Source organism: Corvus moneduloides, chromosome 14, assembly GCF_009650955.1.
Source record: "Corvus moneduloides isolate bCorMon1 chromosome 14, bCorMon1.pri, whole genome shotgun sequence".
Taxonomy (NCBI): domain Eukaryota; kingdom Metazoa; phylum Chordata; class Aves; order Passeriformes; family Corvidae; genus Corvus; species Corvus moneduloides.
Genome location: NC_045489.1, coordinates 2,812,003 through 2,832,965, shown reverse-complemented (window position 1 = coordinate 2,832,965; position 20,963 = coordinate 2,812,003). Strand labels below are relative to the sequence as shown.

Here is a 20,963-nt window from a genome sequence, read left to right as displayed (position 1 = left end):
TGAAAGCCATTTCTTGGTAATTTTGTGTCCTGTTAATGCAGCAGTCTGGGTTCACCATTACTCCCACCCTAGTTTGTAGAGGTGGATGAAGTGAATTTCTATTAAAAGAAAATATACAGGTTTCTGTTTTGCTTTAGGTTTTGGTTTTGTTTGCTTGGTTTTTTAAATTTTCATCCGTGTTTGAAAAGATAAATTAGATTTAATTACGAACCCACAAACAATTCAACTTGAAACAACATTTCAAAGGCCAAAGATGTGCTATAGAAAGAGAGTTATTCATGAAATCTGGTGCAGTCTTGAAAATGTGAAGTGTATGTGGGTTGCCAATTTCCAGCTCCTCCTGTTCTCTCCCTTGTAAAGCTTGTAGTTAAAAATATTAACACTTTTAAAGTATGGAGTTTCAGGCTTGCTTAAAGGGTAGACTGAAGAAATAAGGCCAGCAAAAAAAAGTAAATAAATTAAAAATATAGTTTTCCCTGTCTCTGATTGTTTCTCCTCAATGGAGGTGAACATGATCCAATAAACATGGTCTGACAATTGAATGCCAAGAGCTGAGTAGGATGAAAAAATGTTCCATCTCAGAAAAAAATATGCCTATCTCATATCTATCTATCTTAGAAAATAAAGTTGACAATGTTTAGAACATGACAAGATTGAAAAAGGCTCCTTACAAAAGGGACCAAGTATTCCAAAAAAGTTTAAGGAGACTCCAGCAATGCAATTCTTAGGACTGTTTAAGTGTTGTTGTAGCAACATTAAATTTAACATTAAATTTATATTTCCAACGAAGTAATTTCCTGTAAATTAGGGTAAACCTCCTAGATTTTATTTCTTCTTTTCTTTTTCAGAAAATCAGTATTAAATGTATTGATTGTCCTCATTTTGATTCCGTGTTGTACTTTTTACGTTCCTTTCCAGCATAAGATAGTTCATTATTGTCCTTGTGTTCTATTGATCCCATCCACAGCGTTGTGCTTGCTGCCTGCTTCATGGGACAAGAGCTGCTTTGTGTGTGGCTGTGGATCTGGAGAGGAAATTTTGGCAGCGTTTTCCATTTATAGGAGCTCTTATGTAATTGGAGGAGGAAAAGTAGCAAGTTATGGTGTAGACATTGCTAATAATATGATGTCCTCAACTTTTACATAGGAATGGAGCTAATTAGGATTCTGAATGCCAAAAATGCACTTCAGGTTTATGCATAATTGGCTGCTTCCAAGTCCTGTTTCTACTGTGGTTCTGAACCTGAAAGTTCAGTTTATTCCAAGCTAAACTTTTTTCTTGCTTTGAAGGAAACCAATGGGAACAGTGCCTGACACTGACAGAAAACCATAAATTGAACAAAAGTCTTAAGAATTTTGGCCTACAAATTAAAAGGCTGCATTGCTTTGACAAAGAGAGTGTTTCAAATCTGTAAGCAACTCTGCATCTGCTGAGGTCTGCATTATAAAAAACTTCTTCCCTTTGTAATGTCATTTTTCTCCTTTGAAGTTCTCCCATTCAGTTCATAAGGTAACTGCTGGTACTAATGACACTTATTTCCAGTAACTTTGGGTTGTAAGCTGTGGGATGTCATGAGAGGAGTGACTGTGGAGTCTTTAAGCAGGACAGCTGTCCAACAAATGGTAATTTTCTAGAATGTATGGACAGCAAATTGCACACTGTGTGAGTAATAGCAGACAAGGGGCCTTTATGAGAGCTGCACACTTAGGGTAGTTTGGATCTGAGTGCATTCATATGCACCCATTATAGACACATAGATCCATTATCGCCTACCATGTGGAATATTTTGTGTTTAAGGCTTTAACTTGGCTTTGGCAATTCACAATTTCACAACCAAAGTAGCACCTTTGAAAGAAAAATGCAAGTTTAGTTTTCAGCTTTTATAGAAAAAGTTGTCCACCGTGTAACTGTGGTCTGTTTTTCTGCACTAAGAACTGAAGTTGTGCTGCTGTACTCTCTCCTTTGCTGATAGCACAGTTACAGAGCAGTTCTGTATGTCTTGACAAAAACAGGCAAGGAAAAAGTGTCTGGGACCCATCTTGTAGTTCTGCAGAAGACCTGCAAAGATTGTGTTGTTCCATGTGAAATAACCAGCAGTTAGCAAACCTGCATTATTTTCTGGACTTTCTGAAAAGATTTTAAGGTCCTCTGGACTCAAAACTACTTTCCAACCAAAGGTTTTTAATTAAGTGGTTACTTTAATGAATTACTGATTTACTGATGAGAAGCCAATCTTTTAATCTTTTTATTTTTCTTCCTTTTTTTTTTTTTTTAATAGGATTGTTAACATGTGATAAATGTGTACTTCTAGTGTGTTGCAATAGCCATTGAACTGAGTTAGTGTAGAATATTAGTAAAAGTTTGAGCTGTGCATGTAGTCTGGCCCTTGACTTCTGTTTAGAATTCAGTTGAGCCAAAGACATCACTTGATGTGTTTGTCATTTACAGTGCATGGAGTATGGATAATAAGTGTAGGGTGAAGCTGTAGACACAAAACAATGAGCTGTCTTTGCTGCTGTGGCTTTCTCTGGAGGTTCAGAATCCTCTTTTGAATGAAGATTGAGGACAGTGTTGATCTCCCCTTTGTCAGCTAACAATGGATCCTTGTTAGGCACAATTACATAATTTTTATGTTTTAAGGAATGATCACTGGTAGCCTCTCTTAATGTGAGTACTTTGTATCACAAGCAGTTGGGTTTGTATCGTTATTTAGCACAATATTCTTTCCCTTCCCCACTTCTTTGAGAAATTCCTGCCTTCTGCCAACGTACTGGTCTGCAAGTGTAAGTCCATAGGACGTTTTGAACACATTGGAGCGTCTGTTACCAGCATTAACCAGAAGCTGGTCTGTTTTCCCATTCTTCCCAACAATGTCCAGGCAGTCAGTACCCCACAGATTTAACAGGATCCTGGGATGAAATGCTGTGATACTGCCATATCTGTGTGTAGACTTTTGGTGCACTTTGTCACATCCAGCCCTGTCTGTAACACTTAGAAGCTGCTCTAGCATATCACACTACGTGTCTGTGTGTCATTGATTATGTATTTATGAAACCACCTAAATGCTGCAATTTTTAAAATACTCTCTAATTTTTTATTCACATGACAGCCCAAAACAGCTCCGAAAAGGACATTTGGATCCATTACAAATGACCAGGTAAATATACAGTAGGGAGTGTTCAACATGAAAGTTGCATTATTTGAGAGACTGTGTGCATAAATCCATGGAAAAGGATGTTATGAAAATTGAATAAGGTAACAGAGCTTCTTACTGCCCTGATAAAGGATCTGGTTAGCAGGGTCAGAACATCTTCAAAGCTAATCCAGGCTCTGAGATAGGCATAACCTTGGTTTGCCTCCTATAGTTAGTGTTTAAACAGTATTTTTAAGTTTAAAAAGTCAATCGCTCTTATTTCTCACCCCCATTCTTCTGGGGTAGAGATATTGATGCAGCAAATTATTTATACCAGCCATTTTAATGGCCAAAGGTACTCTGGAACTGTTAATTATCTGTTATGTTTTTCCTATGGATTCGTGCCCTCCCCAGTGTGCACAAATCCTTCAGGACACTGGGATAATGTGGTGACTGAGGCACAGTTCAGTCCAAATTGAAATCTGACCCTAATGGAAATTTTATCTTCACAGTCCTAATGATGGTAAAGCCATTTACTTCAACATCAATAAATTAATCCTGAAGGTTTTTCATCATATTTCTCATTTTAGCTCTCAATGTCTTTGCTCATAATGGAGAGAATTAGATATTTATAATCTTAAAAATATATTTCTTGCATGTTTCATCTTTTTTTTTGAATGTTTAGAATGTGAGAACTCTGTTCTTAGAAAATGTGTTTGTTAATTTGCAGCATGTCACACCTAACCTTATCTCTTAAATAACGTGAAATAGTGTTGCTAGAACTAAGAGACTTCTACTTCTCTGTAATGGTTTTTCTGTGGTTTAAAAAGATGTCTAAACCTGTAAAGAATAAGAAGAAATAGACATGGATAATATTTCTTTCCACAGAACATTATTCAAGCATTAATAATGAACTTGGAAGTGATCTTTGCATTCTTTGCTGTTCTCTAGTCACTCACTGCTGGTGATGGGGAGCTAAAGCACCATATTTTATATCAAACTCATATGCTGTGATGAAAAACCCCTCTCCCATACTTGATAAGAAAAGCAGAGATGGGCACACACATGTACAGCCACGTGAATTCAAAGTCTGTGTGAAGTTCTTGTTGTAGTTGTGGGATCTAATGACAGAATAATCAGTGCCCATCTGTCAACTTGTGTGCAAATAGAGAAGTAAAGAGAGCTGACAGGTTGCTTTTACTCTGGCTTCTGTTACTTACTTTCCTCTGGAATCTATGTTAAAGCATAGAATATATAATTTATAATTTCCTAGTAATTATGAAATTTATTGCAAATAACTGCTAGCCAGATTGAATACGAAGAGGAAACTCTTGCTCTGCTTCCTATCAACATAGAATTACCAGTCTAAAATTTACCCTAATTGGTTCAAAATATATATCTTGATTTAGAAACAATTTGCAGGTCTTACATTTTCATGCCTTGTGCTAAAGAAGCCAAATCTGTATTTGTTCAATTACTTCAAAATGTGTTCCAGTTTACTTTGTACTGTCCCCAGTTGCAACTTAATGTTGTCACAAGTGCTGTGCAAGTGGCACAGTAATTTTGGATATGTGGATGAATAGTTCTGTCTCATGAAATAAAAGATTGCTTATGTAAGGTCAAAATCTGGCTTTGAGGAAACAAATCAATGAAAGAGTCCAGCCTCACCCAGGAGTGTATAGAAGCTATAAATGCAGTCAGTTAATGATGGGTGGCAAGATACAGGGAGTACAAATCTTTTGCAACTAATGAGAAATGAGGAACCTTGAACACTGGGAACATTTTCTTTTGCTTTCTTCTGGAGTGTCTCAAACCAGTTTAGAACACAACTGAACCCGGTCCGGTGGAAGGTGTCCCTGCCTCTGGCAAGGGCTTGGAATGAGAGGATCTTTAAGGTCCCCTCCAGCCCAAACCATTCTGTGATTCCGTGGCAGTTACCCGAGTGAGGGTGAAAGATGAGCAGAGTAAGCAGAGAAGGAACAGTTGTTCATTATTACAAATAGGACACATAAAAAGAAAGTCCTAATTAGTCCACAGTTTTATTTTTGCCTTCTCATTTCTGGTCATCCCATGCATTCAGCATCAGCCATCTGCCTTCTAGCCCTGCCCTTATGGAAGATGTGGCTGGAAAACTGCCTTTACATCATTCCTCTAACTGGTGAGATAAGAGAAAAGAGGGTAATTACAATATTCTTAATTCCTGTTTGTCTGAAGAGACAGCAGAAGAGAGAGGGAATGTAGTTCTAGATTTCAGTATTTATTTTAGCGGATTTGTCAGCACTAGTGTTTTTTAAAAAGCTGTGTTTGTGCAATATATGGAGCATTTTGGTACCGTTCCAGAGATGTTCAACAAATCCCATGAAAAATATTGATCATTTTCAAATTGATCTTGCAGTTCTGTGATTTTTTTTGGAATGAAAATAGATCTTTTTTCACTGGGATTGTACTTTCACTACAAATATAAAACATACAGTGATGAATGCAGGAATATTTTTAATGAGTTTTTAAATATATTTCTCATGAACTCTTACGATTTAGTTTTGCCTGTATCATCAGACACCTGAATTATGTAATAAGCACTTTTTCAGTGATGGTGTTGGGGTTTTTTTTATGCTAATGATTTCAGATCATGTCCAAAGTTGCTCCACAAACAGAAATAATCCCTTTTTCTTTGATGGTTTCCTTGAAATTGAATACTGGTATAGGTCCTCCAGTGACTGAACTTCGGCTTCATTCCTCACTTCCACACTCACTCATACAATACAAAATCTGAATCACATCTGTCCAGGAATTTAATAGCTTTTCTTTAGAAATAGAGAATCTGGATGAAAAAAATCACTATCACTCCCACATTTCCTCTTTAGTTTCTAGAGTATCTGTTTATTGCTGTGTTTGCTCTGGAGCTTTCTTAAGTTTCTGGAGCTTAAAGCAAAATCAGATGTTGAAAAATAAAGATAAATATAAAAATGTATATTCCTGTATAGAGTATATGTATAAATATATATTCCATGACAGTTTCAGAAAAATAATGTGGTTCTTTTCTGTTTAAATACACTGTCAAGCTAAAGTGTGTTCTTTCTGTGTCTTGTAGGGTCAAAATGTATTTGGTCTTGACATAACTGAGACACCTGAGGGAGATAAGTGGCCTCAACTGATTGTCCAGCAGATCCTGGATAGGGAGCAGAAGGACACCTATGTGATGAAAATCAAAGTTGAGGATGGTGGGAGCCCCCCGAGGTCCAGCACTGCCATCCTGCAGGTCACAGTGACCGATGTCAACGACAACCGCCCGGTGTTCAAAGAGAACGACATCGAGGTCAGCGTGCCAGAAAATGCCCCAGTGGGCACCTCTGTCTCCCAGCTCCACGCCACCGACGCAGACCTGGGCTCAAATGCACAGATCCACTTCTATTTCAGCAATCAGATCTCCAGCCTGGCCAAAAGGCTCTTTGCCATCGATAACACCACTGGCCTCATCACCATCAGGGAACCACTGGACAGGGAGGAATCTCCTGTGCACAAATTAACTGTTTTGGCAAGCGATGGCAGCTCAACGCCATCAAGAGCAACAGTGACTGTTAATGTCACAGATATTAATGACAATGTCCCATCTATAGACACGAGGTACATCATCAATCCGGTGAATGGGACGGTGCTTTTGTCTGAGAAGGCTCCCCTTAATACAAAAATTGCGTTGATAACAGTGATGGACAAGGACGCTGATCAGAATGGGAAAGTTACCTGTTTTACAGACCACGATATCCCTTTCAGGCTAAAACCAGTGTTTGATAATCAGTTTCTCCTGGAGACAGCCACGTTTCTAGACTATGAAGCGACACGGGAATATGCCATCAAAATTGTGGCTTCGGATTCGGGGAAGCCTCCCTTAAACCAGTCTGCAATGCTCCTGATCAAAATTAAAGATGAAAATGACAATGCCCCAGTTTTCACACAGCCTATCATAGGTCTTTCCATCCCTGAAAACAACGCTCCTGGTACTCAGCTAACCAAGATCAGTGCTACGGATGCCGACAGCGGGCGGAATGCTGAGATCAGCTACATCCTGGGTTCCGATGCGCCCCCAATATTCAACCTGGACCGCCGTACAGGCATCCTGACAGCAGTGAGAAAGCTGGACAGAGAAAAGCAAGACAGGTACTCTTTCACTGTGCTGGCTAAGGATAATGGGATGCCACCTTTGCAGACCAATGCTACCGTGACGGTGTCGGTGCTGGACCAGAATGATAACAGCCCTGCTTTCACACATAATGAATATAATTTCTATGTGCCAGAAAACCTGCCCATGTATGGCACAGTGGGGCTTATCACAGTTACGGATGCTGATGCGGGAGACAACGCTGCGGTCACTCTCTCTATCTTAAATGGTAGAGATAATTTCATTATAGATCCACTTACTGGTGTAATAAGACCTAATATAACCTTTGATAGGGAGCAGCAGGGGTCATACACTTTCCAGGTGAAAGCAGTGGATGGAGGAAGACTGCAGCGTTCCTCAACTGCCAAAGTGACCATCAATGTTGTTGATGTAAATGATAACAGGCCTGTTTTTGTTATTCCCTCATCTAATTATTCCTATGAGTTGGTCCCAACGTCAGCCAGCCCAGGTTCTGTAGTTACTAAAGTCTTTGCAGTTGATAATGACACGGGAATGAATGCAGAGCTCCGCTATAGCATCATAGGTGGGAACTCCAGGGGCTTGTTTACCATTGACCAATTAACAGGCAATATTACTTTGAAAGAGAAGGTGATTACATCAGATCATGGCTTGCACAGACTGGTGATCAAAGTGAATGACCTGGGACAGCCGGAGTCTCTTTACACGATAGCTCTTGTGCACTTGTTTGTGAACGAGACGGTCACCAACAGCTCCTATGTGCAAGAGTTGGTGCGTAGGAATATGGAAACTCCAGTTGGCCAGAACATTGGGGATGGTGAGATAACCCCACAGACCAATGATTATGTCAAGATCATCATTGCCATTATTGCAGGCACCATGACAGTTATTCTGGTAATTTTTGTTACCGCTTTAGTCCGGTGCCGCCAGACGCCCAGGCACAAGGTTGTCCAAAAAAATAAGCAGAGTGGTGAATGGGTTTCCCCCAACCAAGAGAATAGGCAGATCAAGAAAAAGAAGAAGAAGAAGAAGCGCTCTCCAAAAAGTCTCCTCCTCAACTTTGTGACTATTGAAGAATCTAAGCCTGATGACCCTGGCCACGAGCACATAAATGGCACTTTAGACATTCCCGTAGAGCTAGAAGAACAGACTATGGGAAAGTATAACTGGGCCACCACACCAACCACATTTAAACCTGATAGCCCAGACTTAGCAAAGCACTACAAGTCTGCTTCTCCGCAGCCTACCTTTCAAATTAAACCTGAGACTCCTGTACCCCCCAAGAAGCACCATGTCATTCAGGAATTGCCTCTAGATAACACCTTTGTGGTGGGCTGTGACTCACTTTCCAAGTGTTCATCCAGCAGCTCGGACCCTTACAGTGTTTCTGAATGCAGCTGTCAAGGAGGCTTCAAGACCCCAGGCCCCATACACACCAGACAGGTAATGGAATTTTAAGGTGCTTTCTTCCTTCTTCCCTCCTTACTTTGCCAATCCTATAACTCTAGTTTGAAGTGCTGCAAGATAAATTCTCCTGCAAGGAGTAAAAGTCTGAAAGTTCATATTCCATTGAGGTGTTGCAAAGTAAACAATTCAAGCTTCCTCAGCGGTAAGGGAGAAAATGAGAAAGGAAAAGAGTGTTGTCTGTGAGGAGACTGAGCAGGCAGAGATCCCTCTGGTGGTATCCCGACTGCAGATGGCAGCATGGCACTTCCCGCCTCGCCGCGGGACCTCGAGCAGCTCGGGAGGCGCGGGGGGCGGTGGGACTGTCCTCTCCAGTCTGGTGTGCTCGAGGATCGAAGCGATCCAGGCCAGGTGGAAAGCAATAAAGCTTTACAGGAGCTCATAAGTGGTTCTTAATATTAATGGAGTCTGGAATTGCAGCCTTCATTTGGGCGTAGCTTTGCTTCAAGGTCTCACAGAAGCGGGCGAGGATTTTCCTCCGAGAGTTTCAGTGCCATTTTCAGACTGGAAGGAGCATTAAATCTGGTGGAACGACACAGCTGACAGGCAAAGTTAGGGAAAAATAGAAGCATCAGCATAATTGATCTCACTTATTTGCTGCTCTGCCTGATAAACTAGGTATTAGCTTCATAGAAATGCAGTACAACAAAGGAAATGCCTAAAGAATCCTCAGCTTAATATTAAAAATAAATTGAGAACTAAAGTACCCCTTATTCTTCAAGACTCCACAGAAAACCTTTAAGTCACTGGAGATAGAATCTAGTGTTTATCCATATTCTGAACAGTTTAATAAAACTTTTCTGTTTTTCTGTTTACTTCTCTTTCTTCGTAAGTATCACAAAGTTTTCAGTGGGGATAGTTTTCTAGTTAAGCTTTAGTTGGTCAAGGAATTAATCAAAGTAACATGTACTTCAAGAGTGCTTATTTTATTATTGATAATACATTTTGGCTTGATCATACATTTAACTTAATATATTCATTGGGAACAAATCCTCAGCATGACTAAGTTGTTAACGTTCTTCCTCCAGCTGAATTTTATTCTGGGAGGTTTGTTTTACTACAGCTGTAATGATAACAACATGCATAAAAAAAGCTTTGCATTAAATGCAGTCATCATATCTTTGAAAATTTCAGGCTCTGTTGTTTATTTTATTATATTTTGTTCCCTTTACCAACACAAATTTGTATGGTAATCTATATCACTATGTACAGCATTTTTTATTCAATATATTTCAATGCGTTAAGTTACATTACATATTAGAAAAGCCTCTTGCCAGTTTCTTCATCTGTTTGAACTCCCGTCACCGAGGAGAGGGCAGTGCTGTTTTCAGCATTTCTGTAGGCCTGATCTAAGTGATTTCTTTCAATGGAGTTCTGGTACAGTTCCTGTGAGTCAAAAAGGTTCTGCCACTGTCTGCTGAAACACACTTTGTCATGCAGTAATGCAGCTAACAAAGAAAGAAAGCTCATGACTCTCAAAGTCCCTTCTATGGCAGTAAAAAGCTAGAAAGCAGAATGGAAAGCAATTCTCTTCTGCAGAAGTTGGTTGGCGAAAAGGAGCATTTCTTTTTATCTGTTACAGGGGTTCCTATCTGGAAAAGCAGAATAGAACTGTGGGTTTTTTTAATGCTCACTAGCTGATATTAGCTTATCTTCATAGAGCTTCGCCTAACGTTGTTAGGAATGTATGCTGAATAGATAAGAAAAGAGATTACTGTTACAATTTGTACTGATTTTGTTAAAATTACAGCTATCCTTATTTCAGGCATATTTTTCTGCATGAAAGTGATAACATTGTGTGGAGGAAGGGTAACTAATCATCACAATGGCCCTTTACACTTATTTGGATAGAGTGTTTACCTTCAAACACATGAATTCACTTTTTTTTTTTTTTTTTTTTAAAGATAGATATATATAAATAATTTCATGAATGCATTATTTACATAAATTGAGCAAGAGAGGCCACTAGAGGAAATACTTTGTGTTGTGTTGGACTGTGAAATGAAAATTATATTTCATGATAAGTAAAAATGAGTAAAGAATTTCTTAAAGCTCAATGGATCTTTTAAAATCAGTCTCACTCCTGGCTCTGTGTGTTGTAACCTGGATAGTTTTGTCTGCAGTGGGGCTTTGGAAGGTGTCTCAGGACAGGCTACTTGAGAGTTGTCTCTGTTAGCCTATAAAACGAAGAAACAAATATAAATAAAAATAATCCTGAGGCACGGTGCTCCAGTTGTCCTGCTGTCCCACCACCCTTCAGCCTCAGAGAGCAACAGATTTTCGTGGTTCAGGATGATTTTGTGCCAGGCACTCTCTGAATTTGCAGAAAACTGTGGGGCAAGCTGGAGAACAGAAAGACAGTTCAGTTAAAGGGAGATGTGCTAGTTTGAAGAGTGAAAATAAGATGCCTGATATAAGGGGAAAATAGAATCATTTATCACTTTTACCTTAGTGCAGCTCTTTTACAAGGCAAAAGTTCTCTGAAGGAGCCTGAAGAAGATTCTGTTCACTGTGAAGTGTCTCTTCAGTTTGAGGACTGATATTATTATAGGCTGCGCATCTCAACTATTGTTAGTTTTGTCCATGCAAGACTTTCTACTCAGATATTTGAAGTAATACTGTGTTACAGCTAAAAATATATGTTTTCTTTGGAAGCTCTAAATTTTGTGTCTGTCTGAATGGTATTGATTCAGGTCTTTAAAGAAAGGAAACTATGCCTTTGCTTTACTGCTAAATTTGTCTAAGTAGTCTATAAAATGACAGAAAGTCATTATAACAGTCATACGCAAAAAGCATGCAAGCAAAGATGGAGAGGTTTTTCTGCTAAAAAACCCCAAAATATCTCTTTAGTGGTCATGTGGGCAAATAAATACAGCAGTGCAACAGCTGAAATTTTTATGGGGAAGCAATTGGAGACTCCTGAAGCAGCTGAGGACACTTTGAATCATAAACTACAGGAAGCTGAAGAGGGAAAGTATGGTCTTAATGTAACGTCCCCTAAGAGAGAGGTTAAATTTTGCTGTGTTTGTCTGTGAGAAAAGGCGAGGGGCAGAGGTACTGATATTATTCTGAAGTTACCCAGGAGGAGTTAATCAATACCAGTGGCAATAGACCTTCAGAGTAGCATGCTTTTTTGGGGGATGTCGTAGAGATAATTCTTTTAAAGGAGTTTTACCAAGTGATATAAATTGTGAAGGGGCTTATTCATAATAAGGTTTTTCAAAATAAGGATATCTGGAGTGTTCCAAAATCAAACTGACTTTCCATGTCATCAGGTTTCCATTGTTTTGGCAGTCGTGGGCCTCACAGAAATTTTCTTTGGTGCAGAAACATACAACATCTTTAAAGTTTATTTATCTGCAAGCTTTGTAAAAGCTCAGTTATTTTTGACATTCACCTCAGTGGGAGCAAACTGTGTGAAGTGCTCCAGACTGACACAAATCTTCTAATTCTCTTTGCATTTGCATGGGAATGACGAAAAGAAGGGAGAGGAGTTTTCTTTAGTCTCATTTTAATGTAACACAATTTCAAAATCTGAAATCTTTGCTCATGTTCTTTAAAACAACATTCAGACGTTTCAGATTCCTGTCTAGGTATCAGCCTGTCTAGTCAAAACACGCATAATTATAGAGCACAGTTTTATCTGTGGCAGCTTGATTCAAAGAAGGTAATGCTGCAAAGATTCATCAGAACTTGCCTTGCATCCTCCTTCTTCTTGTCCCTTTCTTTTACTGAATGCTATTTCAGATGTGCCTTTCATTTGAAAATAGTAGAATGAATACTATAGGAACAGGGGAAATCTTTTCAAATTTACAGCTGGTCACCCAGGAAGGGTCCTGTGATCTTTTGGGTTGTTATCTTTACCTTCAGAACAAGTTTTTTCTGCCTTGGTGCTACTGAGGAGCTGTGAGTGCCCCTTGAAGCAGCACCTCTCCCACTGGAGGAGCTGGAAGGTGCAATGGGCTCCTCATCTGTGATTCTCTGCTGTTTGCAGGGGTTCTCCCTCATCTGTCCAGCTGGACTCTGGTCTGTCCGTGAATCCAGCTGCACTGCCAGGACACTGTACCATGTTGGGAAGCTGCTGAGGGAGGGAACAGGCATGGAGATTGATTTTTGTCATGTTTGCTGATGCAAATCTTCATTAGGGGAGTTCAGTTGGCGGGATTCTATCATCTGTGAATTTACCCACGCTTAGGAATAGAAATTTCAGATGACACAGGGGTCTCTGCTGGACTGGTTTGTTAGGAGCTGATGGAGATAGACATTACACTCCTTACAGAAATCTGAATGGGAAGTAGACCTCATTTAAAATACACAGCATTTTGGAGCCCCACTGTCTCAGTTCTGTGATTCTATCACTGCCTGCTTAGACCTGATTACAGTTATGGGATATTTGGTTTTCTGATTTAAAATGTGGTGAAATGTCATTATAGCTTCCCACTCACTATGAGAACAGTGTGCTCAGGATGTGAATTGAAGGAATATTGCACTGTTCCTGAAAATAATAGCTCTGAAACTCACCTGTTCTGTGAATCTTTAGCTGCAGGATTTTTTGTTTTGTGTAATAACAGTGAGTTTAATTTAGAATCCTGTGATCATCGGTAGGCAGGGCTGATGCTTCTGAGGTGTAAAATATACATAACACTGGTGTTTTGCATTGACAGATAAAGAGTAAATTGCACTCAAAGAACATTTTCTCCTAAATTTTAGCTAAATAGCTGTTGGTATAAGCCCTTCCAAAAAGCCATTTCTAAATTGATTACTATGACTCTAAGTATTCTCATTATTATACCTTAATTTTCTGACTGGTAATTTTGCTTGGGGTTCTGATCTGATGCCATGTATATACATTTCACAAAAAAATGAAATTTGAAGAGACTTCTGACTGAAGTATGAGTCAAAGTGTGCAAGTCATAAGTTAGCAAGCAATTATTTAAATGTGCATCACTACTGAAGTAAAGCTGATCAAGAAAATGCTTTTCCTCTGTGCAACACTCGTAGAAAATCTTCGGTGTTTTCTTTTAATACCTTTCTCTAGAAAAGCATGGGGAAGGTATCTGGAAAGTGTCCCCTTTACCTCATAGTAGAAGGCAAAAACAGAGCATGAGGAGGAGTAAAAAAGAAATTTGTGTTTTGTGTGAGGAAATAATGAAAGGTTTTGAATATGACAAAAAAAACCCCAAACTAATCCCGGGCAAAAAATACACTTTTTTTTTCCCCAGTAAGACCTTACTGACTGAGTTTATACTGAAGTTGGTAAATGAGGTTGCAGCATTAATAACGGAGTGTTTTTTGTGCAAGCCAGAATGACACACAACTCCCTCTTCAACAGCCACTTGCCTTGGGCTAGAAGCAATATAATATTTCAAACATTAAGTGCATTTCACATCATTTTTTTTTCAGTGGGATAACTGAAAAATTTACTCTTTCCTCCTTGTGACCCAGCTGTGTTATTTCAAATGTCTTGCTTAGCTATAAACTATTGCTAACGATGAAGTCTGAGTTAACTGTGGTTTAATTTTCCCACTTGATTATTTTCCTGTTTTCTCCCAGAAGGTATTGCACTCAATAATCTGCAGTTGATAGCAATTTCCTGACCAGTGAGTGGCTGGTGTCTTGGTGACTGTGGTATTGATAGTGCTTTCTTTTCTGTGAAATAATTGATCAGAATGGCTTAATTTCTGTGAATCTTTAGGACTAACCCCGTTGATGATAAATGTAGATTAAAGATGTAAAATAATTCTTCAAATAAAAAATATTTTATGCTTTTAGGAATGATGCTCTTGTATGAAGTCCACAAAAACCCTGTAGAACCTGTTGTAGGTAGTGCAGCAGCATTCTGACAGCCCTAATCTTGCAACAGCACTTTGGGTTTGAGTGGATAAAGCAAAAAAAGGAGTAAGAAACTTAGAATAATATCCATAGAAGCTATTTCTGTGGCTCCTTCTGTTGCAGCATTTGTGCTATGTGTGTAGAGATCTTTGCCTGTGCTGGGAACACACACACACCAGCAATGGTTGGTTACTTAGAACTCAGAACATCCCAGACCACACAGTGCCTGACGTGGTAGAGATTTGGTAGCAATTTGGAAGCAAACGTGACAATTTATGGTGAAAATGCTGCAGGAAAGGGCTTTTCTCATGCTGTTTCTCTGTTTGCCAGCTCTGAACGCCATCGCAGCTGATGTTATGTACTGAAGTCGTACGTGTACTCAATGATGTTAAGCCAGGAAATATGAAAACAAGGAAATAGCACGAGAAAGCCCTTTGTCCTGTCTCTGGTTGCCGAAGACATTTATCGCCTCATCTCCAGAGGGGTTTGGAAGTGACGATGAACTGTTCAAGCTGCCCTACTGAAAGGTATCAAGGGCAAGAATTTTTTAAAAGGAAAAGACAAAGAAATTTTAGTACGTTGTGCTATAGTGTTCTATAATGTAGTTTTGCTAAGAAAAAAAGTAATGTGACCCATCCTTCTTCACAGTTGGTGATTATGGTAAATTTATTTTGCTTGTAATCATCTTCTTGTCCCAGATTTTTTCCTTATTTATTTTAGTTGAAACAATTAGGAATTTTGTTTCTATGAATATATTAAAAGGGAGCAATAAATTTTATTCATATGTTAAAAAGAGAATGTAAAGTTCTTTATACTCCCTGCATTAAAAAGAAAAACAAATGAGTTGTAGTCACTTATAGCACCATTACACATGTTAAGAATTAAGTGTTATTTATATCTATTCCATAATCTTTTTAATGATGATATTGCTGCTATGGGTCATAAATAGAATTGATCAAGTTACTGCTTTCTCATTTTCTAGGCACAATAGTAGTAGTGAAAAACTAGAACTTCATGCTTTCTTATCCACAACATTTTGTAATAAATGGTCACCTTTTAAATAACTGGAAAGCATTCACATAACTTTTAAAAATAAACTTTAATTTGCATTTTGCTTGCTGAAGTCTAGATAATGTCTGTTTAACAGGTGCCAAACATTTAACCTTTTGAAGTATTTTTATTTAAAAAAAAAAAAAAAAGTCATAAATCCAGTGGCTTGATTTTCAGTGTCATAAAATAGGAAATAGTATACATAATTTTTTCACTGTTAGCCAGCACATGGCGTGGGTGGAAATGGCCTACTGTTGTTTTTTTGGTTTGTTTTTTTTTTTTTGTTTTTTCCCCAAATATTTTTCTATAAAGGTTTTGTTTTGGTTGGTTGGTTGGCTTTTTTGTTTGTTGTTTGTTGCTTTTTTTTTTTCCCTTAAAGTTTTAATATTATCATTTGTTATTTAGCACTGCTCATTTACAAAATAAAACTTGAGAATCATAGCTTTGTTTGAAGGTTGATTGCAAGTTCTTGTATATTGCCTCACATTTTAGGTAGTAATGCTTAATATGTATCATCTATAATATTAGAACTTCATATGCAATGCGAAATCTCTTAGGAAGCAAAGGAGTATAAAGAACCCTGTTCTGCACTTGTATGAAGACGTGTAATATTAGTTTGCTAGAATAAAGTGAAATACAGACACTGCTTTTAACTGGGATGTATACAGTATATAGAACTTTCTTTTAAAGAAAGAGGTTATTAATGATTCATGAATTAGACTACAACATGGAATTCTTACACATTACTGTATGTTTGATGTAAAGATATTTATAGGCTTGTACTTAATAATCATGTTGCCTCAGTTCTTGGACTGCAGAATGTCTACCATGACTGTTGCCTATAGTTTGCTCCACATTTGCTATCTGGCTCTTTCAAAAAAAAAATGTGTATTTGGCTATTTGATCTGTAAAATAAATTCTATTAATAATGAAGTACGTATTGTAATTTAGCATATTGTATTCCATAATTATAGCTATGACTGTTACGGAGAAATTTTCATTTCTGGTGATGGAATAATTTTCTTGGGAAGAAGTTCATGTACCTGTGAGACAGTTTTGCTGTTCCTATTTATCACAGCCTTGCAGCATTTATGCTTCAAACTAAAATTCCCCAACACTTCCAGTGGTCAAACATGCAGTGACATTTATTGACTCAATGCCACAATTCAGCCAGTTTAAAGTTCATTCCCAATCCCAGAAGTGCTGTTCAGTGTCCCAAACATGGTCCTGCCTGTTGCTGCTGCAGTTTGTGGAGGTGCTTCCTAGGTGGGTGGTAGGATGATTCAGTGATGTTTAAGAGTGTCAACCCTTCTGCCTTGTTCAGAGTGCTTTGTCAGGCAGACAGGATGATTTCACAGACTTTGAGTTTCTGTTTTTACTTTGAGTCTTTGGATGTCTTTCCTTATGAGAATTAGGTTGGATTTCCTTTTTGGGAAAACCCCTATACATAAATTTAATGTTTGATTCAGAGAAGCACCAAATAACTTCAATGCTTACCTTGAAACTTTTTTTTTTTAAACTCAAGGGATACTGAGTGGAGATGATGTAATTTAGTCATCTCAAGTGAACATGTAGTTGCTCTCAGTTTTTTTTCTCTGGTGGTGACAAGGCATAGATAGACTAAAGCGGGTTATTTTGATTTTAGGACTGCATACCCTCTAGAAGTGCCTACTTTGTTACACTGAGTATGAAGAGAACCTTTGATAAGTACTTTTCTTGTACCAGATGTGCCAGTTATGTGCTTTCAGAGAAAAATAGACTTCATTTTGAGTTCCTTTGCTTTTAACTTAGCTGAAACTCAACTTTTCCCTAGAATTACACTGGTCCTATCATTCTAGTCTACCAATAAGTAATTATAAAAGAATCAAGGATGGTTTTAAAATTTGTTAAAGTTACACCAATGAAATAAAAGGTATATCACATGGTTTGTTGGTCCAAATCAGTAATCTCTCTCCTCTGGTTCTCTCATGAGTCAGCCCAGCCAAATATGATAATCTTCCAAATGCCCTAAGGGAAAGCCAGCAACCTCTTAAGTGGCTCAGTTTCATGCATTTTTTCTGTTTCAATTTTTGTTCTCTTACATCTAAGTATCACTTTTTAAAAAGTGGTATTTTCATAGACTGGTTTAAAACTTGTTCTGAGCTGATTTCCTCTTGATGGTTGAATGGGTTCATGAAAATCTCATGAAAGCCTAATGTTTGTTGACCGAATATGTGTGTGTGCTGGATATCAGTTTCTACACTTTCCTGTCATGAATGCCAGTCAAAAATTTCTATTTTTTTTAAAATAGTATTAATACCCTGAGTCAAAGCTTGGTACATGTGTTTCAGAACCAACTCTGTTTCTCAAATATTTTCACCCACAGAAATATTTTTTTTCTGACTTTTTAGAAGTCAGAGTACCTTATGAGCAAAAATCACTGAGTTGACCAAACGTTACTTTTGAAATTGACAACTCATTATATTTTCTTTGGAATATCAACATATTAATCACAGTTCAGACTGCAATTATTACAGTTACCTCAGTATAAACTCCTCAAGACATTCCCCCTTTTCCCTGGAGCTCATTGCCTCATCCCCTGAGCAGCAGGCTGTGTCTGTAGGGAAAGCTCTCGAGCCTGCTTTGGGTCAGTTCCAGTGTGGCTGAGCAAAAAGAAAACTTCTCTATGTATTGCCAGTTTTAGATTTAACTGATCCAGTTTTAGATTTAAGTGATCCCATGGCTGCTTCCAGCCCTCCAGCACAGCAGCCAGGGCTGGCTCTCAGACGAGCTGGCTGCATCCAGTGCTGTGTTGCCAACACGTGGAATTGTTATGGATTTCTGTGTCTACCAAAGCTCCCTCCCACCCGACCTCAAACACCCCTGAGAGCGAGTGAGGCACTTCAGGAACTTTGGGGGATTTCAATCCTTCTGAGTTTAATTGAGTGGGGGACTTCTGAAGGGCAGTAGGGGGCTGTCAGGAACAAAGCTGGTTTGTGATGTAAATAGAATTATATTTTTAACATAAACTGTAATGCTGCAGGGTTTTTTTTGTTACACTTTGCCAGTGATTTCACATTTTGCCATAAAACATATATTTATGGTGTATCCTGGTCTTACGTATTATTTGTAAAATCTTTTTAACAAATAATTTGAATATATATATTTTTGCTTTCATATTGAATTACTGAGCATTGTTCCTTTTATGTCTTATTTATCTATTTCTAAAATAAATTTTGTTTGACAATTATCTCTGTATACCTTCTGGAGAAGCACTGTTTTTAAATACACCTCTGGTCTGTTTGCTTAATGCATGCACACCATCAAGCATCTATGGAGACTGGTATTTTTCACAGTTTAGGACTTAAATAACGTAGCCACACGTAAGCTTTGCAAGAAGAAATGTGCCTCTTTGAAAACCTCATACTCTTCAGCAGAACATTTCTTTTGTCTACAATTTTTTCAAAGAAATCTAAGCAGGAATTCCGAGAGTTACACGGTTCCTAGGGATGTTTCCAGGCACTGTGAGTGTTTATATCTGTCTCTGTATGTATTTTGTTTGCATGTGTAGGTGAGGGGCACGAGGGTGCACACGCCACTGCTGACACATTCAGTTAGCAGAGGTTGTAGGCAGTAACTGCTGCACAGGCTGGAACTGCAGATATCTGCCTATCCCAGCATCTCTTGCTGTGAAAGATAGCCAGGCTCTAAGGATTTCAATCTGCCACATTATTTGATTTTTGGAAGATTTGTCTTCCCTTCTGAGAGTGTACTGGATTCTCAATATGTGAGAAAATGACTCTTGGTGGCTTGGAGGTTAGGATACAAATATGAAAAGTGCAGTTTTGAGTTTTAGTGCTATGATTCTTTCGCTGGGTTATTTTACTCATTCTGATACTGTCTCTCAGTATTCTGAAATGCAATTTTTTTCTACTAAATAGACTCATATTCTTAAATTTTGCCACTGAAAATATAGTGAAAATGACATTTTTGTGTTTTCTCCAAATTGTGAGCTTCTGCTTATTTCATAAATAGACACATGTAAATCAAATTCAGCTACTTGTATGCATAGAGATGGATATTAAGTGTGATACCAGGAATTTTTCAGGGTCACTATTGACTTTTTTCAATCTTTTAAACAGGTTTTAATCATTTACGTTTTCATTTCCAAGGAAGGTGTTCATTCAAGCTGAAATCACTTTTTTTCCAATAAAAGCTGAACAATGGTATCAGAGGTATGAGGTTTGATTTCTCATTGCTGAACTCCAGCTAAGAATTAGGAGCTGAATTTTGGTCTGTTGTTCTCAGCATTGTTTCCATCCTTTCCTAAGAGAAGGGTTCCGTGGCTGTTGGATGGATGAAGTGCCCTCTGCTCCTGTTCTATGTTTCCTTCTGGGCTGTGATCTGAAAGCCTCCAATCATAGGTTTTCCCACACAAAAATACTTTTCCTAGGTCTGGATCTAAACCATCCATGTGCTGATGTTTTTTTCTCTCCCTCTCTTCTATGAAAAAGAAACCAACAGGGGACAAATTCTGGTCTTTTCCAGACACTTGGGCACGTGTGTTTCAGACAAGCAAATGAACTTCAAACAGGTGACTGGGATTTGGAAAGTCCTTTCCTTTGAAAGGGGTATTGGGGTATTTGAGTAATTGGAAATTACTCAGAATTCTGTGATTGACAACCAGACTTGGCAGTGTCTGCATGGACGAGGTCATGGCCACGTGCAGGGGTTAGGCAGAGCTGGGATGGAAAGGGATGAGGGAAAAGGAAGATCTTGTCAGTCTGTAATTATTCTTGTGGTGAGAAACTGAATCAAAGTCTTAAGTGCCACATCAGAGATCTTTGCAGATGCAGTTTTGAGTCGCATTGGGACAATTTTCTTAATTGTTTTAGTGTTGATTTATTTGGGATAAAAGCAGCAGAATTCTGCTGCTAACTTAGAGTGTATGTGAACACGTGGATGTGTGTTCATATCTGGGTTGAAAAGTGACTCAGATCAGGTTTATTTGGATTGAAAGGTAAGGTGTCTTTGTTGTATTGTTGACTGATTTTTGTAGATTGCTAGAAATTGTGTTTCCCTCCTTTTGAAAACAAATGTGTTTGGAGCTGTAAGTGAAGAAGAAAAGTAACTCAGACTTGGAAAAATATATGGTACAGTTTTCTTTGCTATTTAACTGGAAGAAACTGCTTCAATTCCTAAAGATGGTACAAAAACGTTGATTTTTTTTTTTTCAATTTTTTAACTTGAGCTGAGGTAAAATTACAGTTTTTGTATAACGATAAACTGCCTTCTACCTTTTTTGCATTTTAATTCTTGAAATACATTAAAATAAATTTAAATCAAGTGCTTTTACTTGCCAGTACCCAG

At 38.3% G+C, this 20,963-nt stretch overlaps 1 protein-coding gene across 3 annotated transcripts in view; it reads left to right on the top strand.

The window, feature by feature from the left end:
• PCDH11X (protocadherin 11 X-linked) overlaps window positions 1–20,963 on the top strand; it is a 438,322-nt gene that overhangs the window by 61,494 nt on the left and 355,865 nt on the right. The window contains exons 3-5 of one of the 3 annotated variants that reach the window (XM_032123758.1): window positions 3,110–3,157; window positions 6,225–8,711; window positions 14,895–17,156. In XM_032123758.1, coding sequence (XP_031979649.1) covers window positions 3,110–3,157; window positions 6,225–8,711; window positions 14,895–14,900 — 2,541 coding nt within the window. In that variant the 3' untranslated portion in view covers window positions 14,901–17,156. Of the gene's footprint in view, window positions 1–3,109; window positions 3,158–6,224; window positions 8,712–14,894; window positions 17,157–20,963 lie in introns of those variants that run through there. The other 2 variants (XM_032123756.1, XM_032123757.1) reach the window with 2 other exon arrangements.